The sequence below is a fragment of the Harmonia axyridis genome, chromosome 2, assembly GCF_914767665.1.
Source record: "Harmonia axyridis chromosome 2, icHarAxyr1.1, whole genome shotgun sequence".
Lineage (NCBI taxonomy): Eukaryota > Metazoa > Arthropoda > Insecta > Coleoptera > Coccinellidae > Harmonia > Harmonia axyridis.
Window position 1 is genome coordinate 27564977 of NC_059502.1, and position 24293 is coordinate 27589269.

The window sequence follows — 24293 nt, forward strand, 5'->3', positions numbered from 1 at the left end:
ATAGATAATTATTAATGTTCTAAGAGTTCTCCTGTCAGTGTTCCAATATCCCATAGACAAATAAATTCATTTCTCTATGATGATGACGATGAAGCATTTTCATCACCAATTTGTTCTACCATAAAAGCTTTGTAAGGGTGGATTGACAAATACAGGTATTTTGAACACTTTAATCGTTGATTTAACAAACTTGGAAACACAAATATAAAACAAAATGGAGGTTAGGTTTGCTGCTTAAGGTATGACGCCGTTATCTATTCGTGTCTCGACAGAACTGGCATCTCCACCTTCAGCGGCCATAATACCACAGATTACTTAGTTAGTCTTAGTTAGTCTGTGATAATACCACAGATTACTAGCATAGAGTACATACTTGTTCTATGATTACTAGTCTGTGATAATACTTTTCTACATAGTCTGTATATGTCTATGCTTTTCTAGCTGCGCATGCGCACTAGACTGATCATAATAGTTGTCAGCAGGTTGTTTTATAGAAGTGGACTGGCGCCAAATATATTTGGCCAGCAGTTCTTACTTCAACAAGCTTTTTTGTTGAAATTGTCATATTTGAAATTAAGGACCTTCATTTACTTTCACTTTATGCACAAAATTACATTCTTCACAAAATTTCGAATTTTCTTCTTTAACTTTGTATTTAGGAAAAGAAAAAATTCTTGACATTTCTATGACTAAACCTTCATTTTGTGATGCTGTTCGCTGTTGTGTTGAATAGTTGAATTGATGTCTAGTGTGGTTTGTGGCTATATTATCTTATGAATATATGAGGTTTTGTATTGTTAGAATTTTAAACTCGAAAACAAGCAGGGGTAAGTCAAATTTCATAATATTCTTGATATAAAAAATGTTTCAGTGAATTTTTCTTCGGAGATTCAAGCAGTGGACCAAATGAATTATCATAATTGTCCATTCACAAACACTTATATACCTTATATTTGCTTAACCGAAGAGGTTACCTGTATTTATTGAAAAATTACTGGATAATTCGGCGTGTATACGCCGAAATTATCTTATTTCCATTAATCTACACAAAAAAATATTTGCTGTTGTAATGTTCGTGACAGTATTGTCACGGATATTACAACAGTAAATAGTTTTTGCATGTTTTTTTGTGAAGATTATTAATATGATAAATATTATGCTCATAAGATGGTGGAAGAAAAACTTATATAGTTTTTTTTCAGGAAACCTGAATATTTCAACATGCAGAGATTACCATATTTGAGTGATCCAAAATTGATATCAAGGGTACAAAATGTAAGTTATTGGATTTTGTTTGTTTATAATTTCATTTTATGTTCTCTATAAAAATTTACATTTGAATACAGTAATGTATGGATAATCCGAACAGCCCCAATTAGTAAAATGATATGTATAATCCGAACAACCTGAACTCTCCAATCTGAATGGAAGAATTGAATCCAGAGGATTTGATCCCTTTGAGTGAATTTGGAGAAGAACTAGATCAAGGACTTGCTTTACTTAGATGAAACAGAAGTTATGGGCACAAGGTGATGACAAATGAAATTGGGACACGTAGTATTTACAAGATGATGAGATTAATGAGGTGACCTGCCAACTTTCTGTTCGGATTATCCATACATTACTGTATTCGAATTACAATTCTAATCTTGTCAGGATATTTTATGAGAAAACATCCAAAACTATTGTATTTAGAATTGTTGCATAATTTTTTGGTCTTACATTCGTTGCATTGAATCGTTAAAAGAGGCTTGTAAAATATAAAAAGATTCCAAGTAATAAGTGGGCTTGAACTCTCATGTTCTCTATCCTGTATGCACTATAGTAGTCTTGCTGTGCAATTAAATATTGGAAATGAAATTATGTCAATTTTTGAGAATTCACGAATCATGAACTCGCGAAGCTATGACTTAGTGGTATATAATTGAAATCTTTGATAATTTGAAAGTTTTATTAGTTCGAAGTAGCTGTTGGTTTCCTTTTCATTGTTTGTGGGGACGTTCCTAATAATAAACTATTATATTATTATTACTATGAGCATCTCAATATTTCAAATCTCTCGATAAATAAAATTTTTCAACTGATTCTTTGAACTTAAAACTATCAAAAGTCTACTTTATTTTATCATTTTTTCTTTCTAATTGAATATTTCAAATAGTAATTTAGAGTCGCAACCCTCTCCTTATAGAATTTGTTTTTCACATTCATCTGATTTTGATGAAACCAACCCAAATATTTGTCCGAAATGAGGTAAATCTAACTTTGAAGACTCAAACATAACCCGTTTGGTGGTTTGGCTGGTAACAGACATAACTAAAAAGAATGTTTGTGATCATAAAATATTGAAATTTGATTGCAGCTTTATTTTATTTATTTATTTCATATTATATTAATTACTTACAGTATTTAGAGGCAAATGTTGACAAAAATTATATTGATATTGGTTCAATGGCTGATGAGCTCCAGAGCACATACAGAGAATATTCTAGAAAGAAACGTAATGCTTTTAGAACTTCTGTTGAGAAAGCATATTCAGTTGTTTTGAGAAGTTATAACCTTGCCGATCAGAGTGATGATACAAGTGAAGAGAAAATTGAAGAAGATGTTGATAGTGAAAATTCTAGGGAAAGTAATTTTGTAAGTTGATTCATTTTATAGTTTTCCATATTCATATATTGTAGAATAAAAGGCGAACACACATATGTATCATTTTTGACTCAACAGGCTGGTCTGAAAGTGATGAAACATGATACCACCCTGTTTTTTTTAATGGGATGAATGTCCAATTTTTATATCATAATCATATCTGTGAAATTCTGATTTCGAAATACCCCACTTGTCAACATTTATCTGTGATACTTTTCGATGTAGGCCACTTTTTCCGAAAATTTTCATGGTTATGATGGTTTAAACTAGAGATCATATCTTGAAAACTGAAATATATAAATATTACTTGCTTTGATGCTTCTTAATACTTTTTTCTTCAATACCCCCAACAGCACAAAAATTTGATGAATAACCAGCTGGTAGAGATTTACAAAAGACCAACTCCTAGTATCCCCAAGATGAATATAAATGAACTTATTGACATAAGTAGTGATGATTCGAAAGATGAAAGTAAACTTCCTCCAGCCAATGCTTCTAATGGTCCATCTACATCAAGTAAAGCAACACGGATAGATCTTTCAAATAACTTTAAAGAAAATATGGAGAAGATCTCTGTACATCAAGGTAGGTCTTGTAATAAAACCATAAACATTTTTGGGATGATTTCACAATCGAAATTTTAAATCCCCCTAAAATGTTAAATTTTATCTTTATTTTCTTCACAAACTAACATAGTTACAGTATGAAGACACCGTCAACAAGTTACACATCAACATTTACAATAGGTGAAATATTCGGTAGTTATATCCCGAGTGCTTGCCAAATACTCGAATATTTGGTGAGCCTGAGGGGTATATAATAATAATCTTTATTTTCTCACCTCAAATCAGTAAAAAAAAGACTATTTCCTGAAAAAATATTCCCTCGTTCAATAATAATTATTATTCTTCAAATACTAACTGTAATTTAAATAATTAAAATCTTTTGACAATCATCCCGAATGTTTTTGATGGTTTAAAACGTCACAAAAATATTCACCTAAAGCATATGTGCAAATACCCGGATATTTTCACGCTGCATTGTTATTCAAAAATATATATATGTTTCGTTGTTAAGTGATTTGTGTCATATGTGTTAATATGATTGGTTGAAATTTTTTGAGGGGAATAGTCTGCAATATTGCACGACTCGGAGCAATTCTTAAACTTTTTTTTTAATTTTTTTTCTATGAACTGCTTTTCAACGTAACATTTTATTTCTTTAGGCATAGCATTATAAAATTTGATTGACATATATGATCCCATTGTATACCAATGGGCTGGGCTCTCTTGTGGTGGTATTTTCTGTTCTGTTTAATTTAAATAAGAATTAAAATGTATACAGAAGAAATGTGTCGTCTCATTGATTTGTTATTCTACACGGTTGCCGAAAAAATATTGTACGCAACACGCCCGAAAATGTTTTTTTTTCAACTCACAGACTTCCAGGACGAGCGTAAGCACTTACGCTCGTCCTGGAATTTGTCTATTCGTCCAAAAAACCCTACATTCCGGACTTGTTACATAAATTACTATTATGAGACCTTCCATAATTTCCATTGCAATAAAACTTGATCACAAAACAATGAAAATTTACAAACCACATAGTGAACAGAGTTGTCTCGCGTGTCTCCGTTCCCTAATGGATTAGAGCACCTGTTTGCTCTAGCTCTATAGGAAATGGAAAAATGCCGCCGGAAAGAGCTTTCCACAGAAATAATTGGTTGCTATGCCTTATTGATCCTTCTAGCTAGAGAATGTGGTCCATGAATTGTGATAGCAAAAAAGAAATTTTAAATTTGTTTTAATTTTTGGATTATCGAATGAACAGACAAGTTTGAAACCCGCCGTTACATTTTCATTACAGAATTATCCATGTTTATCATATCAATTTTTTCATATATGTTGAGAAATTTTGCGATAAAAGAGGAAATTATAAATACAGTGTAAAATTTGTAATATTTTTCAATCATAAATCATATTAATGAAGTGCTCTTTATTATGCACAATTGAACTTTAATTATTAAAAGACCATATCTAAAGAAATTTCCTCAAAAAAATGTTTAAAGAAGTATATTAATTATTATATTAATTTCTTCACTTATATTATTCAATTAAATATGTATAAATTAACGAACGCAATTATTGCCCCTTGATTTCTAAAATTTGTATTTTTTTTTTAGGAAAAAAGAGAAAACTAATTAGACCGAATGAATCGAATAAAAAAAGAAAAATAGAACCCAATATTCCTGAAGTAAATTTAGAAGATATTCTAGGAATAGATAGCATTGTCAACGAATTAAAGGTTGAATTACTTTTTCACCTTAAATTTCCTGAATACTATGATTTTGAAAAGAAGCGGAAACCTCTCAGGACATTTTTACTGCATGGGCCAAGTGGTTCAGGGAAATCCTTTTTAGGGAATGCAATTGCTGGTCATTTAAATTTTCCTATTATAACATTCATGCTTTCAAAGCATGAATCTGATAATGATAAGTCTATAACAGACATGTTTAGAGACGCTCGTTGTGCAGCTCCGGCTGTTCTTTTATTAGAAAAGATTGATAATGTACTGAATGACCTGCCAGGGAGTGTCAAAAGTAGTAGCATTTCAGATGTGATTATTGAATGTTTAGAAGAACTTAAAAAAAGTGATGATCGGTTATTGGTTATTGCCACTGCTGAAAATATCAATTCCATCAAGCCATCAGTATTGAGACACTTCTCAAATAAAATAAGATTAACTTTACCAGATGCGGAAAATCGAATAAAAATATTAAAAGCCTACACGTCAGGGTGGAATTTCAAACCAGACTTTGATTGGAATCGCATTTCATACGTAACTCCAGGATATTGTGCTGCAGATCTTGAAGAAATGGTTGATATTGCATGGCAGAAAAGTTTGACTAATGTTGTTCAGGAAGATTACATTCATTTTATTGAAAAGGATAAAAAAGAAATTGTAATTGCAGAAGATCTAAACTCACAAAAAATTGAACCTGACATAATTGTTGATGATGATTCAAAAGAGACATCTGATAAGGATAGAGGTAATTCCATTCAAAATGATAATATGGTTTTGGTCATTGAAGACGAAAATAGCAAGCAAGAAGAAATAGATATTTCTTCTTTAGGTGTGTCAGCTGAAGCGAAGGGTATGTTCATTAATTTTGTTTTTTTGTTTATCTACAAGTTATGTATCGGATGTCCCAAATTCGTAGTCTGGTGAGGGGATCTCAGAAGCTCTTTGAGTTAGAAAAAATGAATGGCCATTCTCTCAAAAATCGAGCCCAAAAATGTGCCATTCATTTTTTTCACGCCCAAAGGGATTGTGAGACACCCCACTGGACAACGAATTTGGGACCCCCAACACATGCATGCATCTTATTTAATTCGATCTTATAGATTTTGTCATTAGCTTTTATTAACCATAAATAATAGGGATGTTGCGTCGAATAATAAAATCAAATGAATTAAGGTTTTCCACAAAAGCGGTTTTTAATTATTATCTTATTTCTCGAATTCAATTTAATAAAATTGATTTGAATTGTGTTAATTCTTATCGACTAGCACGTGACAGCAAACGCCAATCAAGGAATTTGACTAAGATGCATAGAATACCTGGTGTGTCTACTTATACCTGTAAAACTTTCAGACAAAACGGGAGATTTTTCGGATTTATACCTACTTGATTTCGAGGGATCGCGGGCTTTTCAGATGGCGCATACATCGTTTTCATTTGACATTTCTCTCAATTCTCGACACTTGTGAACCAAGGGCGTAGATCTTTTTTGTCTTGGGGAGGGATAATCGAAAAAAAATTTTTGACGACAACTTTTTGATAATGAAGTTTGTACCAAATTACTCGAAATAATTTTTGTTGTTACTCATTCGGTTGTTCTTACCTTGTTCTCAAATAAGAGTTACGAAGGAAAATGAGAAATTACTTGGATAATTTTGAGAAAAAAAAGTTTCATGAATATGAGCCCACAAACGCTTTGCTTTCAATATACAGGTTGTTTCTAGTGTGTCGTACAGTTTATCAAATATTTATTAATTTTCGCTACAGATTAGGTAAATAACTACCAAAACTTATAGTTAATGCATTCATTAGAGCTTACTAGCTTGATCTTTATAATAATTTGGATTTTCCTGAGGATTACTAGAGATTTTTCTAGAAATCGATAGCAGATACGACAAAACTATAACAAACTAAAAAGTGTAGTACTGGACCAGAGTTTTTTTCTACATTTTTCTAAACTAACAGCCATTCACCAAAATATAGTTTTGGAGGAAGGAAGCAGGCATCCTTCCAGAAAATATATCAGACTGTAGATTTGCATTCAAAATTAGCATATCACATAGTGAAAACTTCAAACTGGAATATTTATGGCCAATTCATATTAAATATCTTGTGAAGGGAAGGTTATACGAGAAAATAACTTGAACTTCAACACATGTATCTTAAAACAAAATGTTTGGGAACTCATGTTACAGGACTTTTTTTCTTGAAATGATCCGGAAATCTGTCATTTTCATTTGTATCTCCAATTTAGGAGCACCGTGTAATTACCCCCAGTATCCCCCTATTTCTACGCTCTTGTTGTGAACTTTGAGTATAGAACAATGATATTTTATATTCTATGGTCTGTCATTATATTCCATTCATTTGAGTAAAAATTCGATATGAACTGAATTGTATTTATTGTGAATGTTTGCAGTGTCTAAAATCAGTATTTCCTTTTTAAACGGCACCAGGCAGATGCGGGAATTCGAAAAATTTTAAAGAGCGCCACCTTACAGCACTCTGGTGAAGCAGACCACCAAAGCAACAGGTGGGTCTCTCAAAAAGTCTGAAACAAAATCGAATCAGTAAACACACCAGGTATTCTATGCATCTTAAATTTGACGTCATAGCATTAAAACATTTAGAACATAGACAAACTAATCTTATCTAGAACTAGTTAATCTATGGTTTAGAATGTCAGATGATACAATCAAACTTAACTGTCAATATCAGTTTGACAGACCGTTAGCATGTGGTGACCATAAATAAACTAGTTAGTTTGTCTATGGTGGTGACTCTATTATGCAGTGACGTCACCATAATACCGTGACAGAATGGAGCGTTGCAGCAGGAATTTTGAAATCTGTTTTCATTTACCTATTTTTTATTGGTACTTTCTATATTTTTCCATGAAAATAATTTTTTTCGTGTTTATATAGGGCTTATCTACAAATTAAAAGCAATTTCAAAATATAGGCAACATCCCTATTCATTGACCTAACATAACCTTTCGTTTAAATAATCTATATCTAAATCAAATAACGTTTCAGATGAAGAAATGAGGGAACCTAGCCCTGAAAGAGAAACTCATGAGGTTTCTGAACAGAAAAAAGCCTATGATACATCAATTCTTGAAAAAATTGGACACCAGAAAGCCAGATGTGAAATAGTAATGACGGAAGAGGATTTTCTCCAAGCAGCCAAAAAAATACAGTCTATGTCAATTAAAAAAGGTGTAATAAAAGTTCCAATTGCATGTTGGGACGATATAGGTGCTCTGCAAGATGTTAGAGCTATTGTAGAAAAAATATTTTTAGTAAGTTGTCATACCAGAGGCAATTCTGAGTTGAATATAATATTTAATTAATATTTGTACATTCTGTTTAATTTGCAATGATAGAAACAGTTGAATTTATTATTTTCAGAAACCCATTAAGATGAGGAAGCAATATAGTGAAATGAAATTCGAGTTTCGTGGAGGTCTTCTGCTCTGTGGTCCTCCAGGATGTGGAAAAACATTGCTTGCTAAGGTTCTTGCTAGCGAGGCACATTTGAACTTTTTCTCTGTTAAGGGACCTCAATTCATGAACAAGGTAAGTGACCAGAGAAAATATACAAAATCAGCTTCACATTTCTCCACATCTGAAACCATAGGCATATTTTGTCGGCAAGCAGCTCTGTATTCTTGATGCAGTTATTGATAGATTTCTCATGTGCATCATCTGCATATAGCAAAATATACAACTTAGGGCCAACAGTGGATATCATCATATCATGGCAAAAAAATGAACAAAAGTCCTGAGAGGGGACTTCCTTGGGGGGTATCTCGCTCAGGGTTGAAATACTCTGAAACACATGTTCCAATTTTAACAGCTACCTACTCTTTCAAGTAGGAATTGTTGACATATTCTGATGAGTTGTTAGGGAACTTTATATTTGTACAGTTTGTATAGTAGCCCTCTATGCCACATGGTATCTAAAGCTTTCTGGATATCTAGACTCATTGCGAAGTTTTATAGTTCTTCAAACTGGCGTTTTGTGTGTTAGACACCAAGATTGTTAGTGGATGAGTAGTTGATCTTTTGTTTTGGAAACCAAATTGGAACTTTGGAATACAGCTTTCGATATGACTTGATAGTAGTTTTATTATTATTTTTTCGTACAATTTTCCCAATACCGGTAGCAGAGTGATGGGTCTGTAGTTTTCAACTTTAGTGTTATCTCAGTTTGGCTTTGGTACATTTATTATATAACCTTTTTTCCATATTTTCGGAAACAGTATTCATAAATTTTGATTAGGTGTTTATGTGCTGTTTCGCACATTAGATATTATTTTAGAAATTAATGATCTTATGAGCTTAGCTTGAAGAAATTGGATTAAAGGTCTTTGTTTGAAGAAATCTATATTAAGGTTAGGTTTTTTTTTGTTGGATTTCTATTGAACTATTATAGAAATGAAACTTTTATAGAAATGATAATAAATTGCAGAATAAACAAGTGTAAACTCATGCAGAATATGAAATACACTAATTGAATGGTGGAAATTCTTGTTTACTATTGTTTTGCATCAATTTCTAGTTAATTGCCAGTTTCTGAAGCTCCGTATAACAAATTCGGTGGGTGCGTCAGGGGTAAGGGGAAGGTAACGCAAGAGCTCGACGCTCTGTTTACTGGAACAGAATAAATGCAGACTGGTACTGTGTAGACATGTAAAAAAATAATTTTTGTACAAGTTTTGAAAAAATTTTCTCACAGAAATTCTTAGAAAAATGAGTTGATTCAGAAAATGTAATTCAATTTGACAAGCGAGAAAAAAAATTCGTTGCAGGTTATCCGCCATTTTAAATTTTTTTTTCAAGGTTCTTCACCTATTTTGAATTGAGCACTCAAAAATACTCTGATTAGACCAAAAATCGTTCAAAGGTTATAGAATATTGGTCAGAAATGACATTGCACACCCTGTATCTCTCTTATGCTTTGAAAACGAGGAATATGTCATAAGGCAAAAACGATTCTCCCGGTGTCATCTACATGACTATATAGGTTTGTCTGGTATAAAATGAAACACCCTGTATATGATATGAAGGCAAGAAATATGAATTCACAATTTTACGAGAAAAAAAAACTGTTTTAAACCACAGTAGTGCATTTCACCATATGTTATAATGAAGAACATTTGTAGAGCCTTTGTTTGTGCTTTTTATGAATCAATAATATACAGGGTGATCAATTAGAAATGAGGAAAATTCTGCAAATTTTTATTTGAAAAATTTGACATGCAGTTTTTCATATGCTGTATATCACTGAACGGTTTTAGATATATCATTGAAGAGAGTAATTCATGTTTAATATTTGACAGAAATTAATTCCAACTTTGTAATATCAACTATTCCAAATGACTTATATTGAGAAAAATAAAAACTGTCATGTATATATCTCTGAAACCATCAATGAGTCCTAAGTGAGTGCTGGTATGCAGTACCTTTTATTTTTTAGAATTTTTGTAGTGTGTAGAATATTTTGTAAAAACAAAAAATATGAAAAAATTATAGATTTTCCATTGAAAAAAAGAGTTGGGACCCGTCCAGTAAAAACTGAACACCAGGTGTGACCGATAATATTTTTGTTAGGTAGTGCTCAATCAATAAGGTAACTTTATAAAAAGTTAGATTTCCATCTCTGCCACACATAACAAGAGATATGCAGCACTGTTGCAGGATCCTGTAGATCTTATACATCTCACTTTTTCAAAGAAAGGGCTTCTACATGAGATGATATGTTTTTAACATTAACCAAATGCTGGCAACGAACACTCTGATATTGAAAACCAGAGTGTTGGATGTAGAGTGTTCTGGTTCAGAAACTTATGCGAGAGGTTCAGCTGTAGTTCTAGCGAATTATTTAGAAAAACGGCACAACAAATTTAAAATTGCCAGTATGATTTACTATCTCTGTGATGTTGAAAACCTAAATTCCTGTTATTTCAGCCTTATTGACGAAGACAGACGTAATGTTGAAGGTGACCATTTGATAAAGAAATATTTTTATATCGTAAATTTCCCTTATGTGGACATCTGTTGTTTTGATAACTCATTCGGTTTTTTTATTTTATATATAGATTTGCTCAATGTTGACTCCTGGCCTGAATCTGTCGGCTTTTCATCAATGTACAGTGCATCCCATTTTGGGTGAGACAGCCAGGTTTCTCGCTTGTTATTTAAGATAGAGCCTTGCGGTTTTCACGTTCCTGTCCTACTTTTTCTTGAAACTCAAGTTGGTCTAATCAGATTGTGCATAACTGTTTCAGTTCAAAAGATACAGGGTGATTTTGGAAATTGATACTTTTCGGACCCCTTCTTTATCTCCGAAGTTATTAGAAATAATGCTGAGGTAAAAACTACTTCTGAATCAGAATTCTGCGTAGAATCCAGTGGCGTACTCATTATTTTTTTCGGGGTATGGTTTAGAAGATTCAACACAAACTTATGTTTTTTTAAATGGAACACTATGTGTATCATTACTTCGTTGAATTCGTTATTTTTTTCCCTTCAAAATGATATATGACACTATGTAGGTAGGATGTTCAGAAATGTCAAAAAAACACTAAAACATCTAATAATGATGATTTTTTGTTAATGGGCAATGGATTTCCCATAGAAAAGAAGAATCAATAATGATAACAATAATTTATAGCGATGACAGCTAGATCAGATTGGTTTTTTCCCTCCAATGCCTACTTGATAAAACAATGCTCCCAAATGCATAGTAGCCATAATAACAACAAGGATGTTTGTGTCATCAATGACCTACTACTTTTAAAAATCGAAAGTAATAATCCTCTTATTGAAACATAAAAAATTCATGGCCCATTTACAAAAAATCATCATTATTTGACGTTTTAGTGTTTTTTTAACATTTCTGAACATCCTACCTACATAGTATCATATATCATTTTGAAGGGAAAAAAATAACGAATTCAACGAAGTAATGATATATAGGGTGTTCCATTAAAAAAAATATAAGTTTGTGTTGAATCTTCAAAACCATACCCCGAAAAAAAATATTGAGTACGCCACTGGATTCTACGCAGAATTCTGATTCAGACGTAGTTTTCAGCTCAGCATTATTTCTAATAATTTCGGAGATAAAGAAGGGGTCCGAAAAGTAAAAATTTCCAAAATCACCCTGTATCTTTTGAACGGAAACAGTTATACAGAATCTGATTAGACCAACTTGAGTTTCACGAAAAACTAGGACAGGAACGTGAAAACCGCAAGGCTCTATCTTAAATGACAAGCTAGAAACCTGGCTGTCTCACCCAAAATGAGATACACTTAAGATGCATAGAATACCAGGTGTGTCTACTTATACCTGTAAAACTTTCAGACAAAACGGGAGATTTTTCGGATTTATACCTACTTGATTTCGAGGGATCGCGGGCTTTTCAGATGGCGCATACATCGTTTACATTTGACATTTCTCTCAATTCTCGACTCTTGTGAACCAAGGGCGTAGATTTTTTTTTTCTTGGGGAGGGATAATCGAAAAAAAAATTTTTGATGACAACTTTTATTCATATCTGTAATGTTAGAAGTTTGATAATGAAGTTTGAACCAAATTACTCGAAATAATTTTTGTTGTTACTAATTCGGTTGTTCTTACCTTGTTCTCAAATAAGAGTTACGAAGGAAAATGAGAAATTACTTGGATAATTTTGAGAAAAAAAACTTTCATGAATATGAGCCCACAAAAGCTTTGCTCTCAATATACAGGTTGTTTCTAGTGTGTCGTACAGTTTATCAAATATATATTTATTAATCTTCGCTACAGATTAGGTAAATAAATACCAAAACTTATAATTAATGCATTCATTAGAGCTTGCTAGCTGGATCTTTATAATAATTTGGATTTTCTTGAGGATAACTAGAGATTTTTCTCGAAATCGATAGCAGATACGACAAAACTATAACAAACCAAAAAGTGTAGTACTGGACCAGAGTATTTTCCTACATTTTTCTAAACTAACAGCCATTCACCAAAATCTAGTTTTGGAGGAAGGAAGCAGGCATCCTTCCAGAAAATATATCACCCTGTAGATTTGCATTCAAAATTAGCATATCACATAGTGAAAACTTCAAACTGGAATATCTATGGCCAATTCATATTAAATATCTTGTGAAGGGAAGGTTATACGAGAAAATAACTTGAACTTCAACACATGTATCTCAAAACAAATTGTTTGGGGACTCATCTTATAGGACTTTTTTCTTAAAATGATCCGGAAATCTGTCATTTTCATTTGTATCTCCAATTTAGGAGCACCGTGTAATTACCCCCAGTATCCCCCTATTTCTACGCTCTTGTCGTGAACTTTGAGTATAGAACAATAATATTTTATATTCTATGGTCTGTCATTATATTCCATTCATTCGAGTAAAAATTCGATATGAACTGAATTGCAATTTATTGTGAATGTTCGCAGTGTCTAAAATCAGTATTTCCTTTTTAAACGGCACCAGGCAGATGCGGGAATTCGAAAAATTTTAAAGAGCGCCACCTTACAGCACTCTGGTGAAGCAGACCACCAAAGCAACAGGTGGGTCTCTCAAAAAGTCTGAAACAAAATCGAATCAGTAAACACACCAGGTATTCTATGCATCTTAGATACACTGTACATACTTTCAATTCCATCGTTCTTCGAGTTAGTAATTGTTTCATCAAGCACTAAGAAATCACTCCTCTTCAATTCATATATCTTAAATCTACTCCATGCTAGCTTTGCAACAAGTTGCAGACAATAATAACTTTACCATTAGGGTTCAAGAAATTTGAATATTATAGTTTAATAAGTGTTGAAGATGATTAATGTGCTGAATATAATGGTTAAGGGGAATTAAAATTTGAAGCTGGTATATGCATACATTTCTTTACCGTGCAAATTAGATATGCAGAAATGAAAATTTAACTTAATTGTTTTTTTACAGTATGTTGGTGAAAGTGAGAGGTTCATTAGGGATTGCTTTGAAGATGCAAGACAGAGTGCACCATCTGTAATATTTTTTGATGAAATTGATGCATTATGCCCGAAGAGGCAAGGTAGTGGAGAGGTAAGTGCTCTAGTATGTTTATGGCTAATGGCAATAAAAAATTCATTGTAACCTTATTATATGTGTTCTCCATGAATATAATCATTATTATATATAACTTTTTAGGGGAACTTCATTGACAGAGTAGTAGCAGCAATGTTAGCAGAGATGGATGGTATAGAACCACTAGAAGGAGTATACTTATTAGGGGCTACCAATAGGCCTGATGTAATTGACCCAGCAATAATGCGACCGGGGAGATTTGACAAAGTCGTTTATGTGGGTGTACCTTCACCTGAAGATCGGGTGGAGATTCTAAAAACCCTATCCAGAGATCATAAGCTTGCTCCAGATGTGGACCTGGAAGATATAGGAAGATCAGAAAAGTTGTCGGGTTGTACTGGAGCAGACCTTAAACATTTTTTACATGAAGTCAAAGGGAACTGTTTGGACAGAAACTCAACTTTCGTTATTATTAAAGAGGATTTCGAGAAGGCTCTGAAGGATATCAGCCCTTCTGTTTCTCAAGAGGTGAGATGTAATTAAATGTTGTAGTCTGCAGTATATTTTATTTATTATACAGGGTCTTGAAGTTGTGCACCAAATTTAACCATAGTTTCCTCTCATCGAAAATAAAACACTTTTTCTTTCATGTATTATTTTTCCAGATTCGGTTCAGGTTAAAAGATACAGTATGTTGAAGTTCCTAAAAAAATTGTTTTTTTTGTAGCTTTGACATAATTATTCAGTATGAAATGAATTTTAGTGTTTAGTTTCCTTCAACTTGGTGGTCAAGATTTTTCTAAAATACCCCTTTCAGCATAGCGAAGATAAAATGCAACCTGGGATTCAAACCAATTTTATTAATTTTATACATTTTTTAGTCATTTTCATTCTCGAAAAGTTTCTGTGATTCCTTAATGAATATAAATCTATTTCATTATTTTACTTTTCAACTAATGATGAAGTACAACCTGGAGTGCTGGATTATCACCTGATCTCGGACGTTTTAGCAAGCGCGCCTCATCTAAGATTTTAATTTGCTAAATGTGATCTACTGAATGTTTCATTCATAGATGTTGGAACAAAATCTGTTTATTTGTTGATTGGTTTTTTGTCGAATATATGGTAAATCAGAGAAACATTCGAGATTGCTTCACTCATCCTGAAAAGTGGTGGTATCTCAAAAATGCTGAGGGGAGAGGGGTAGGTAAATTTTGGCAGATCATGAGAATGTCACATGGTATAAACCCCTTCTTGAGTATGTTGAATTGTAATTGAAAATATCTGGCAAATTTCATCCAAATAAATAATATAGAACTTCACATGAATTGATTGACCTCTCCCTTATCAATCATCAAAAGTACGAGAGAGCATTAGCTTCTTATGAAAATATTAAATTCTCATAACTTTTTACCTGAGCTGAATCTGAAAAAATGGACAATGTTTTTTTTATTAGAATGGTTAAATTTAATGCACAATTTTCAAACTCTCTCTGTACATTATTACATGTTATTTCAAGTTAATGATTTCATTTTTTTCCATTTCAGGTGTTACAATGCTATGGCAAAATAAGAGAACAATATTGTAAAAATTCCTGAAAATAGTTTTATTTTTATTTTTTATTTAATAAATACATATTTTAAAGATTTTTTCAATCTTGTTTTTTCAGTCCTAGGCTAACAGAAACACATCATGGCAATTGGTAATGCGTAACTGAATATGTAATGATAAATTCATGATTAAGGAACGACATGTAAGCATTGCAAACTACATATATCCTTATTCGTTACTATATTCCATTTATTTTAGCAATGGCATGATCATAGGAAAATGTCATTGCCAGACTTTCAAAACAATCCTTTTAATGCTTGGAAAACAACTTTTTAGTTTCTATTTTATTTAATTGTATTCTGAAAGATTAATTATGATTTATTCAAGTTCTGAAATGAACTTATTGTGAAATATAATGAATATAGCAGAGGAAAATTCAATTGAAAACTACAAAAACCAATTCTTATTATGAAAGAAATAGATAAGTACAATCAGAATATGATTTAAAAGTAAAATAACTTATTTCCGCTTTATATATTTATTTTCACAACAATTGTTTCGTCATGATAACATGACTTCGTCAGGTGAGCATGGTAACTTAGTTACCAAATTTTAGAAGTTGCTTGGTTTATTATGTATTTTCGAGGTGATACATTTGGCATCTCTATTTCCATATTAGGGGGTTGAAATCCCCCGAAATGTGAAGATGTCACTATTTATTTAAATAAAAAGAGGTGAGTTGGCGTGCAGCATAATATTCGCGAAGTTGCAGACGAAAATCTGAATCTTGAAACCCCCTGAAACCGAGTTTACCTTTTACACCACAAGATACAATAGGCGGTAGGACATACAAAGTTTCAGTACTGCTTCGAAAACTAATAGGGATTACAAATATGTGTCCCGCTTGAAAACATTTGGCATTTAACAGTAACTGCACCCACCGGCAAAAAACTAGGGAATCTAAAATTCTGCTGAAGTTCGTTGACCACAAGGCCGTAGCTAGAAAAAAATTTCGGGGGGTCTGTTGACTTGATCTCTAGAAAAATATTGTGGAGTTTGCGACCAATAATCGTATGATAATATAATTCATTTTTTTAAATTCAATCAGTTAAAAATCTCGAAAAGGAAACATCTTACGGAAAAATGTTCCGAATGAAAAGTTGATGGTTTGAAGGGGGAAGTTCACTAATGCCAAAACCTATTTCCTACAACTCTGCAAATAAATTTTACTTAATTCCAATATAAGGAATTCATTCGTTTTCTTTTGTATTTTTATGAATTTTATTACTGAAATTTGATGTTTTTCATTTTGTTGTTTCATTATCTAATGAGTTTATTGAAACTTGTGATCTGCCGAATGATTTTTCAGAAATAATTTTATGTTTCACGAGAAATTTCAGTCCTGTTTATGTGAAAAAATTAAATTTTTCGAATTTTGTCCAATTTCGAAAATTCATAAAAAAAGAATGTTAGATGTGACAACTTCGAGTGATACCGCGTATTGAAGCTGAATTTATGTACTTTTTGGAAATAACATTGATTTTAAAATTGAAATACAAAGTAATATTTTTAACCTGAACACTTTAAATGAGAAATAAGGAGTCCGGTCCTGGAATATTGAAATGATTATTATCTCTCTGAGTCGACCTCGGCATGTGCCACTAACATCCGAAATTTCAATAAATTCCGCCGATAAGTTTTGTTCTGATGATGGTTTCATTATTTCCATGAATATCGTACTCCGTAGTCACCTGGTCCTACTCTACCTCTGGACACCCTGTATATTAAAAAAAATTCCAAGTGCAATTAACGCCCGTACTGCACACGTGGGCTGGTACTTGGCGGTTTAGAGAATACGGAGTACCCCCAGACAGGGGTCTGGAGAAGGGAAATTTTTTGAAAATTAACCCTCAAAACTCGCATATTAGAGCAGTTTGTGAGGTTCTTCTACCTTATCTTGGGATGATATCCACAAAAGGGCCGAAAAATTGACAAGACCTTCAAATATACTTTAAATATATGTGATTTATCGAATCATTTCCTTCGTAAGGGCCACGTAATACTAATTCGAAAGCACCACAAAATTTAATTCAGTTTATAAGTCTCCATAATATGTATCTGTCCTTTTTTACTTGCTTTTTATGTTTCTCGATATTCAGTCGGTACGCACTGTTTAATTGTTGTCGAATATCTTGTTTACCTGATAAATTAATTTAGCAGAGAGGTGTGTCTTGGCACTTTGAAGTTTTTAATTTTTCCTTATAAATGGATTAAATCCTACTCAATAGAAACCATTACATTTACGTCAAACACAAAAGTGAATACCTTTAGATGAAGATATTTGGGGGTTTATGTGCACCTATTGCCACTCCTTCCAACGCTTGTGTCTTGGTACGCCACTGCTAGATGAGGGGTTCTGATGATAATATCCTCCTGAAAATTTTATAGTAAACCGGCCACAACCAGATTTTGAAACAACAACAACAAAAATATTTATTTCCAGAATTATCATCAACATGACAACAAAATGAAAAATAAGTGATACAGATTTGAATATTAATTTAAACGTTAATGAGATCTCTGACATGCTTCCTTGAATTCCAGTTAGTCATAAGGTTCTGATTCAGTATTAAAGTGCATCAATTCTCTTACGAAACGTGTTATATTCTGTCAAATTCCTGATACTTCTTGGTAAAAAAATGTTAAATGTAAAATGCGCATAATATATATATATATATATATATATATATATATATATATATATATATATATATATAAAGTCGTCCTCTTTTCAGTTATCATTAATTTATGACATGGAAAAAAGTACTCGTTCATTCTTCTTGTATTATTCTGATTTTTAAATCTTCAAAAATAGTTAACATTTTTTCGGAAAAAAGTAGGCTTCTTTAAATATACAGGGTGTTCCCAAATTCGACGTGAACTTTGGAGGACGTGTCAGTATGACTCATTTGCTATCATTTGAGACATATTTATTGATATCCGAAAATCAACAGTTCCCGAGATATTTGAGTTCTTGTGATTTTTTAAATATTTCTCACATTATTACTTTATTTTTCGTCAATTTTTTCTTCGTTGACCAAGTTTGGTTATAATTTTGGAATATTTTCATCAGAAAATGATTTGATATGTATGAATAAACAGGGCCGTCGCTAGCCAAACTGCCGCCCTAGGAAGAGACAAAATTTGTCGCCCTAACAGAAGTTTTACAGAATGCTAAAACTGAATTCTTATGAATAAATGATGAAATATATGAATTGAATTCAGGTTTCAGATTCTTCTGTTGAGTTTCGACTTCATAAAACACTCGAATATTCATTTTTTCTTCAATATGATTAAATGAACCATTATTTTTAATTCGAATATATGTTGCAGACATTCTTGATGGAAAAACTTTTAAGATTAGTGAATTTGACGAAAAAAATCGTTTGTGATATTCGTTGAAATCAAAAAAAAAATTATTTGATTCATTTTTTCAGTATTCTAGTTTTCTTGAAAAAAGTTGATAATGCCGCCCTCCGATATTTGCCGTCCCTCTAGAAACCCTGCGGTTCAGGTTCTTCTGCTCAGTTTCGACTTCATAAAAAGCTTTAACATTTTGTTTCCTTTTCTTCAAGGTTATCGAGCAAAACAATCGGATGAACCATCATTTTGAATTCGAATGCGCCCACGCCCAGCACTAGTTAATTGAATGCTTTACAAAATAATAAAACTCCTTATATTTCTTAAGAAGAATAAGCTTTGAATGGTGAAATGAAATCGTTTTTCGTATATTTTGCTTTCCATTCTGTGCAATCAACATTCTGATTATTGAACGCCGACAAAGTGATGAATGCGTGGGTTTTTTAGCGTCAACTTGTAAACAACACTATGAGGGGATAACGCAACATCTGGTTATTTATGATTATAATGCGGCACCTTTGATTGTTTTTGATTATTATTTGTCGGTATTTTTCCGAATCAAATCTCATTCGGTACTTTCCATTTCTACACATGTGATATTTGTTGACCGAGCTTGAAATGCCGCCCTTGAAATTTGGCGCCCTAGGCGACCGCCTACTCTGCCTACCCCCTAGCGACGGCCCTGTGAATAAAACTATGCTATATTAGATATTGAAAAAGAATTAGTATGACTTGAAAAGTTGCTATATGAAGGGAAGAAAAATCAATTTCTCATATCAATTTGCCTGCAATTTTCGAATTCCACCATTTGTGTATGACAAAATTATTTTGAAAACTTGCCAAATTCCTTCTTAATTGCCTAAAAAAGTTTTCGTTAGAATGCAGTCACTAGTTTCGTTTCAGCAGATTTTTTTATAAACAACCTTTTGAATGTTTGGCATAAAAAAAAATGAATGTGTAATCAAAAGGGATCAAGATCTCAATATCTTATCACTTATAAAGTATTCTATTATTTTGTACAAGATGTCTACGTTTATTAAAGCTGAATATGCATATATTCTTTTTGTGTATGGACAATGCTTCCGATGCCCAGAGAGCATACGCAGATTGCCAAACAGGCGTATTCCTCACATGAGTGTCTTTTCATCAACCTACCGGAGATTTGCGGAAACAGGTACCGTACAAAACGCTAAAAACGCTGGTGCTCCAGGACTCCGAAACGTTGTAGATGAAGATGAAGCAATATTACAGGCAGTAGAAGATGCTCCTGCAATAAGTACACGTAAGACTGCCAGTGATCTTGGAATACCTCACGAAAAAGTATGGTCGGTGCTGAAGAAAAACTGTTTGCATCCCTATTACTACACTCCAGTACAAGGATTAGAATATGGTGATTATGCTAGAAGACACCAATTTTGCCTATTTATTCTGAATGCTGACAGAGAGAATGCTATATTATTTATCGAGGATCCTATGGACAGACGAAGCTAGATTTAGTAGGGAAGGGGTGACTAATTTTCACAACCTACATTATTGGTCGAATTTAAATCCGCATTTGATGAAGGAAACATCATTCCAAAGGAAATTTAGCGTTAATGTTTGGATAGGAGCAATAGCTAATTGTTTGATAGGTCCTTATTATCTACCTGATAACTTAAACGGAGAAAATTATGAAGAATTTTTGAGAACGAATATGGACAGCTTTTTGGACGAGGTTCCTTTGATTGACAGACGTGAAATTATTTTCCAACAGGATGGGTGTCACGTATTAGGAAACAATTCGTTTAAAAACATACAACGTTAAGCCTATGGTCTTAACGTTGTATGTTTTTAAACGAATTTTTTCCTAATCGGTGTATAGATAGGGAAGGACTATATCGTGGCCAGCAAGAAGTCCAGATGTAACACTGTTAGATTTTCATGTTAGGAGCAGTTTAAAAGATATAGTATAAAGTGTCCAAAAAGGGTATCGTGTATTTGTTTTGTCGCTGCATTTAAGAATGAGTGACGGTGGGGATTGTGAAGGGGATCGTGATGTACGCAATTTTTTGGAGTTTCAGAGATGATGGAGCGGTACCCAGGAACGCATCGCGCTTTTTGCGTACGAGAGTATTATCGCTACGGTGATTCAATAGTAGATTCTCAACGTTTATATCGTGAGGAATATCGTACACGCCATACACCAAGTGATGACTCATTAGAAAATGGATCCGAATGTTTGAAAATACAGGTGCGACTATAAAAATTCAAGAATTTGAACGCCCTCGTTCAGTCCGCGACGAAGAAACGGTCCTTATTTTAATGAAAATCGACGAGGCCAACCACTCAATGTAAATAGTGACCGTTATTGCGATATGCTGCGAAACTTTTTGGGTCCAGAGTTACTGGAATTTTAAGGTTATAATTCAAGAACGTGCTTTCAACAAGATGGGGCCACTCGCCATACAACAAATCAAGCAATGGTAGCTGTTAAAGAATTCCCATTTTGCGTAGGGGTAACATCAACTGGCCTGCCAGAAACCCCGACCTTAGTCCACTTGACTATTTTGCATGGGGGTACATTAAAAGAAAGGTGTATCAGAATAATCCAATGAATTTGACCCAATTAAAGCAAAACATAAGGTCAGAAATGGCAGCAATATCGAGAGTTATGTGTCAGCGTGTGATCGCCAATTTTCGTTCCCGATTAGAAGAGTGCCAGCAGCGTAACGGTCACCATTTAGATAACATAATCTTTTCCAAATAATTTTCCACTTCATGCTGTAATAATTAACAATAATTTTTTTTTTTAATTGTAACTAGTTTTTGTTTTATCGAAGTTACAAATACCCGATACCCTTTTTGGACACCTTGTACATGAAAGGAAAATACATGCACATGCGTGAAGAGAATAGACGAACACGAAGCAGCGAGAAGATTGAGAGTACATTTCAAGCGGAAAAAACAACTGATGAAATTAGAAGGAGGGCACGTGCTTGTAAATATAAGGAATGGTGGAGGTCATTTCGAACATAATTAATAAATTCATTTTTCAACGAAATTTTTATTTTGAGCCCAATTGAAAAAATATTTAAATCTTTAATTTTCTATCCCTTCAAATGAAAATCTTCTGAAATGAAACTAGTGACTGCATTCTAACGGCAACTTTTTTAAGAAATAAAGAAGGGATTAGACAAGTTTTCAAAATAATTTTGTCATACATAAATTGTAGAATTCGAAAGTTGAAGGTAAATTTATAGTAGGAGTTTACTATTTTTTCTTCATATATTAACTTTCAAATAATATTGATCCTTATTCAACATCTAATACAGCATAGTTTTGCTTTTTTCATAAATATCATATCCTTTTCTGAAAACAATCCAAAATTTGAATCAAACTTGGCCAACGAAGAAAAAATTGACGAAAAATGAAGTAAGGAAAGAAAATTTTCAAAAAACACAAAAACTCAAATATCTCGGAACCTGTTGATTTTCGGATATCAATAAATATGGCTCAAAAGATAGCAAATAAGTGATACTTACACCTCCTCCAAGGTTCACGTCTTATTTGGAAACACCCTTTATAATCCTGGTACAGTAAAAATATTGTTTTTTTAAAAGTTCTTCTACAAGCAGGACCGTCGCCAGACATTTTAGCGCCCCGGCAAAATAAAATTTTGCCGGGGACTCTGTTATTCTTCTCAGGCATCTTTTCAATTCCATATTAACTCTCATTTTTAAATATTTAAAATAACCTTGTCAAATTTATCAAACGACGTTTTGTTAATTTCATCAAAACACGATGTAGTTCTTGAAGGTGCAAAAAGTCTTGTTTTATCAACTGACTTTGCGCCCCTACAATTTGGCGGCCCGCAGAATGTCCGGTGTGCCGCTCCTGGCGGCGGCCCTGTCTAAAAGATGTTCGAAATTTCATATTGGACATGGTCCTAATTGCTAGCTTCTGTGTTATGAAAACTTGTTCGGCTTGTGAACTGGAGCCCCAAAAAATTATTCCATATGTCAGTAATGAATGGAAGTTGGCGTAATAAATTGTCTTGATAACACTATTGCTGACCTGGTTCCTAACAGGTCTCAATGTATAAATACAGAGTTCAATCTGGAAAGTAGTTGGCCACAATGAGATCTCCAGTTGAGATTCCTATCAATTGTGATTCCTAAAAATTTCAAATTTGAGCTTAATTCAACTTCCGTGTCATTGATGTTGATATTCTTTGAAAAGATTGTGTTCGATCTTGTACTGGAGAAATACATGATGTTTTTCTTTTTTATATTCAATTTGAGATCACTCTTTATTACATCAGACTGCAACTTTTGACATTGTTTCTATCAATTGATCGGTCACTAAATAACATTTTTGGAAGTTATGAGGATATTGGTATCATCTGCATACAAGTAGGTGTTAATACTAACTTCGGATTGGTCCTGAACCATCAGACATGCATCTCTCATAACTTCAACTAAATAGGAAACTTCCTCTGCCATTGTTTCATCTTCCTTGATCATGGTTCGTTTCTCATTCTGTATATCATCCGGGAGGTCATGTATGTATTAGGCCAATTGAAAATTTCCCGGTCTGATGCACAGATGGCAGTGCTAGTATTAAATCCATATGATTTTTAGTTAGTATACCAACTAAGATGTATATTTTCTATGCATCTCAGTACCAACCTTCATACGATACGTGTCAAAATTTGACAGCAGTCCGACTATTAGTTTTTGAGATATTGCGTTGTGAGTGTAGCTACTTTAGCTGTTATTTGAAAGAGGATGAACAAAAAAGAATTTCGTGTGATGATAAAATATTGCTTTTTGAAGGGGAAGAATACAGTTGAAGCAAAATCTTGTCTTGATGAAAAGTAGTACCCCCCCCCCATTTTAACTCTCTTGTATCCATACCTGCTCGAAATTGCCACTCCTGACCGGATGTATTCATTTTCAACTCTTCTATATTTATATTTGTTCCTTTTAAAAGGAGGACTCCACCGCCCCTTCTCGACCTATTCTGAAAAACGGAACAATTATTAGATCTTGTAATCTCTTTACACCTTAATATCACTAATCTATATTCTTAACATTCTGGCATTCCACAACTCCATATTCCTCAATTTGTAACAATGTGTTTCTTATTTGGACAGGTAGGTACTATACTTTCACTAGTTGACTGGTCATATTCACTGCATTATTCTTAACTTGAAATAAAAAAAATCAGATTTCCTATTTAGCCATTCGACCCTGATATCCCTGAGTGTGTTTTAATATCCATCCACCACCTTCGAAAAATTCTCTTTAATATTTGTATCAC

At 33.0% G+C, this 24293-nt stretch overlaps 1 protein-coding gene across 1 annotated transcript; it reads left to right on the forward strand.

Moving 5' to 3' along the window:
• The first annotated feature begins 471 nt into the window (after positions 1-471).
• On the forward strand, positions 472-15670 carry LOC123671922 (nuclear valosin-containing protein-like). The gene is made up of 10 exons (XM_045605817.1): positions 472-827; positions 1203-1275; positions 2404-2637; positions 3000-3231; positions 4829-5800; positions 7983-8248; positions 8358-8525; positions 13917-14039; positions 14145-14549; positions 15569-15670. The coding sequence occupies exons 2-10, from the start codon at positions 1222-1224 to the stop codon at positions 15617-15619; spliced, it is 2505 nt and encodes an 834-aa protein (XP_045461773.1). The 5' UTR covers positions 472-827; positions 1203-1221; the 3' UTR covers positions 15620-15670.
• Positions 15671-24293: the final 8623 nt, after the last annotated feature.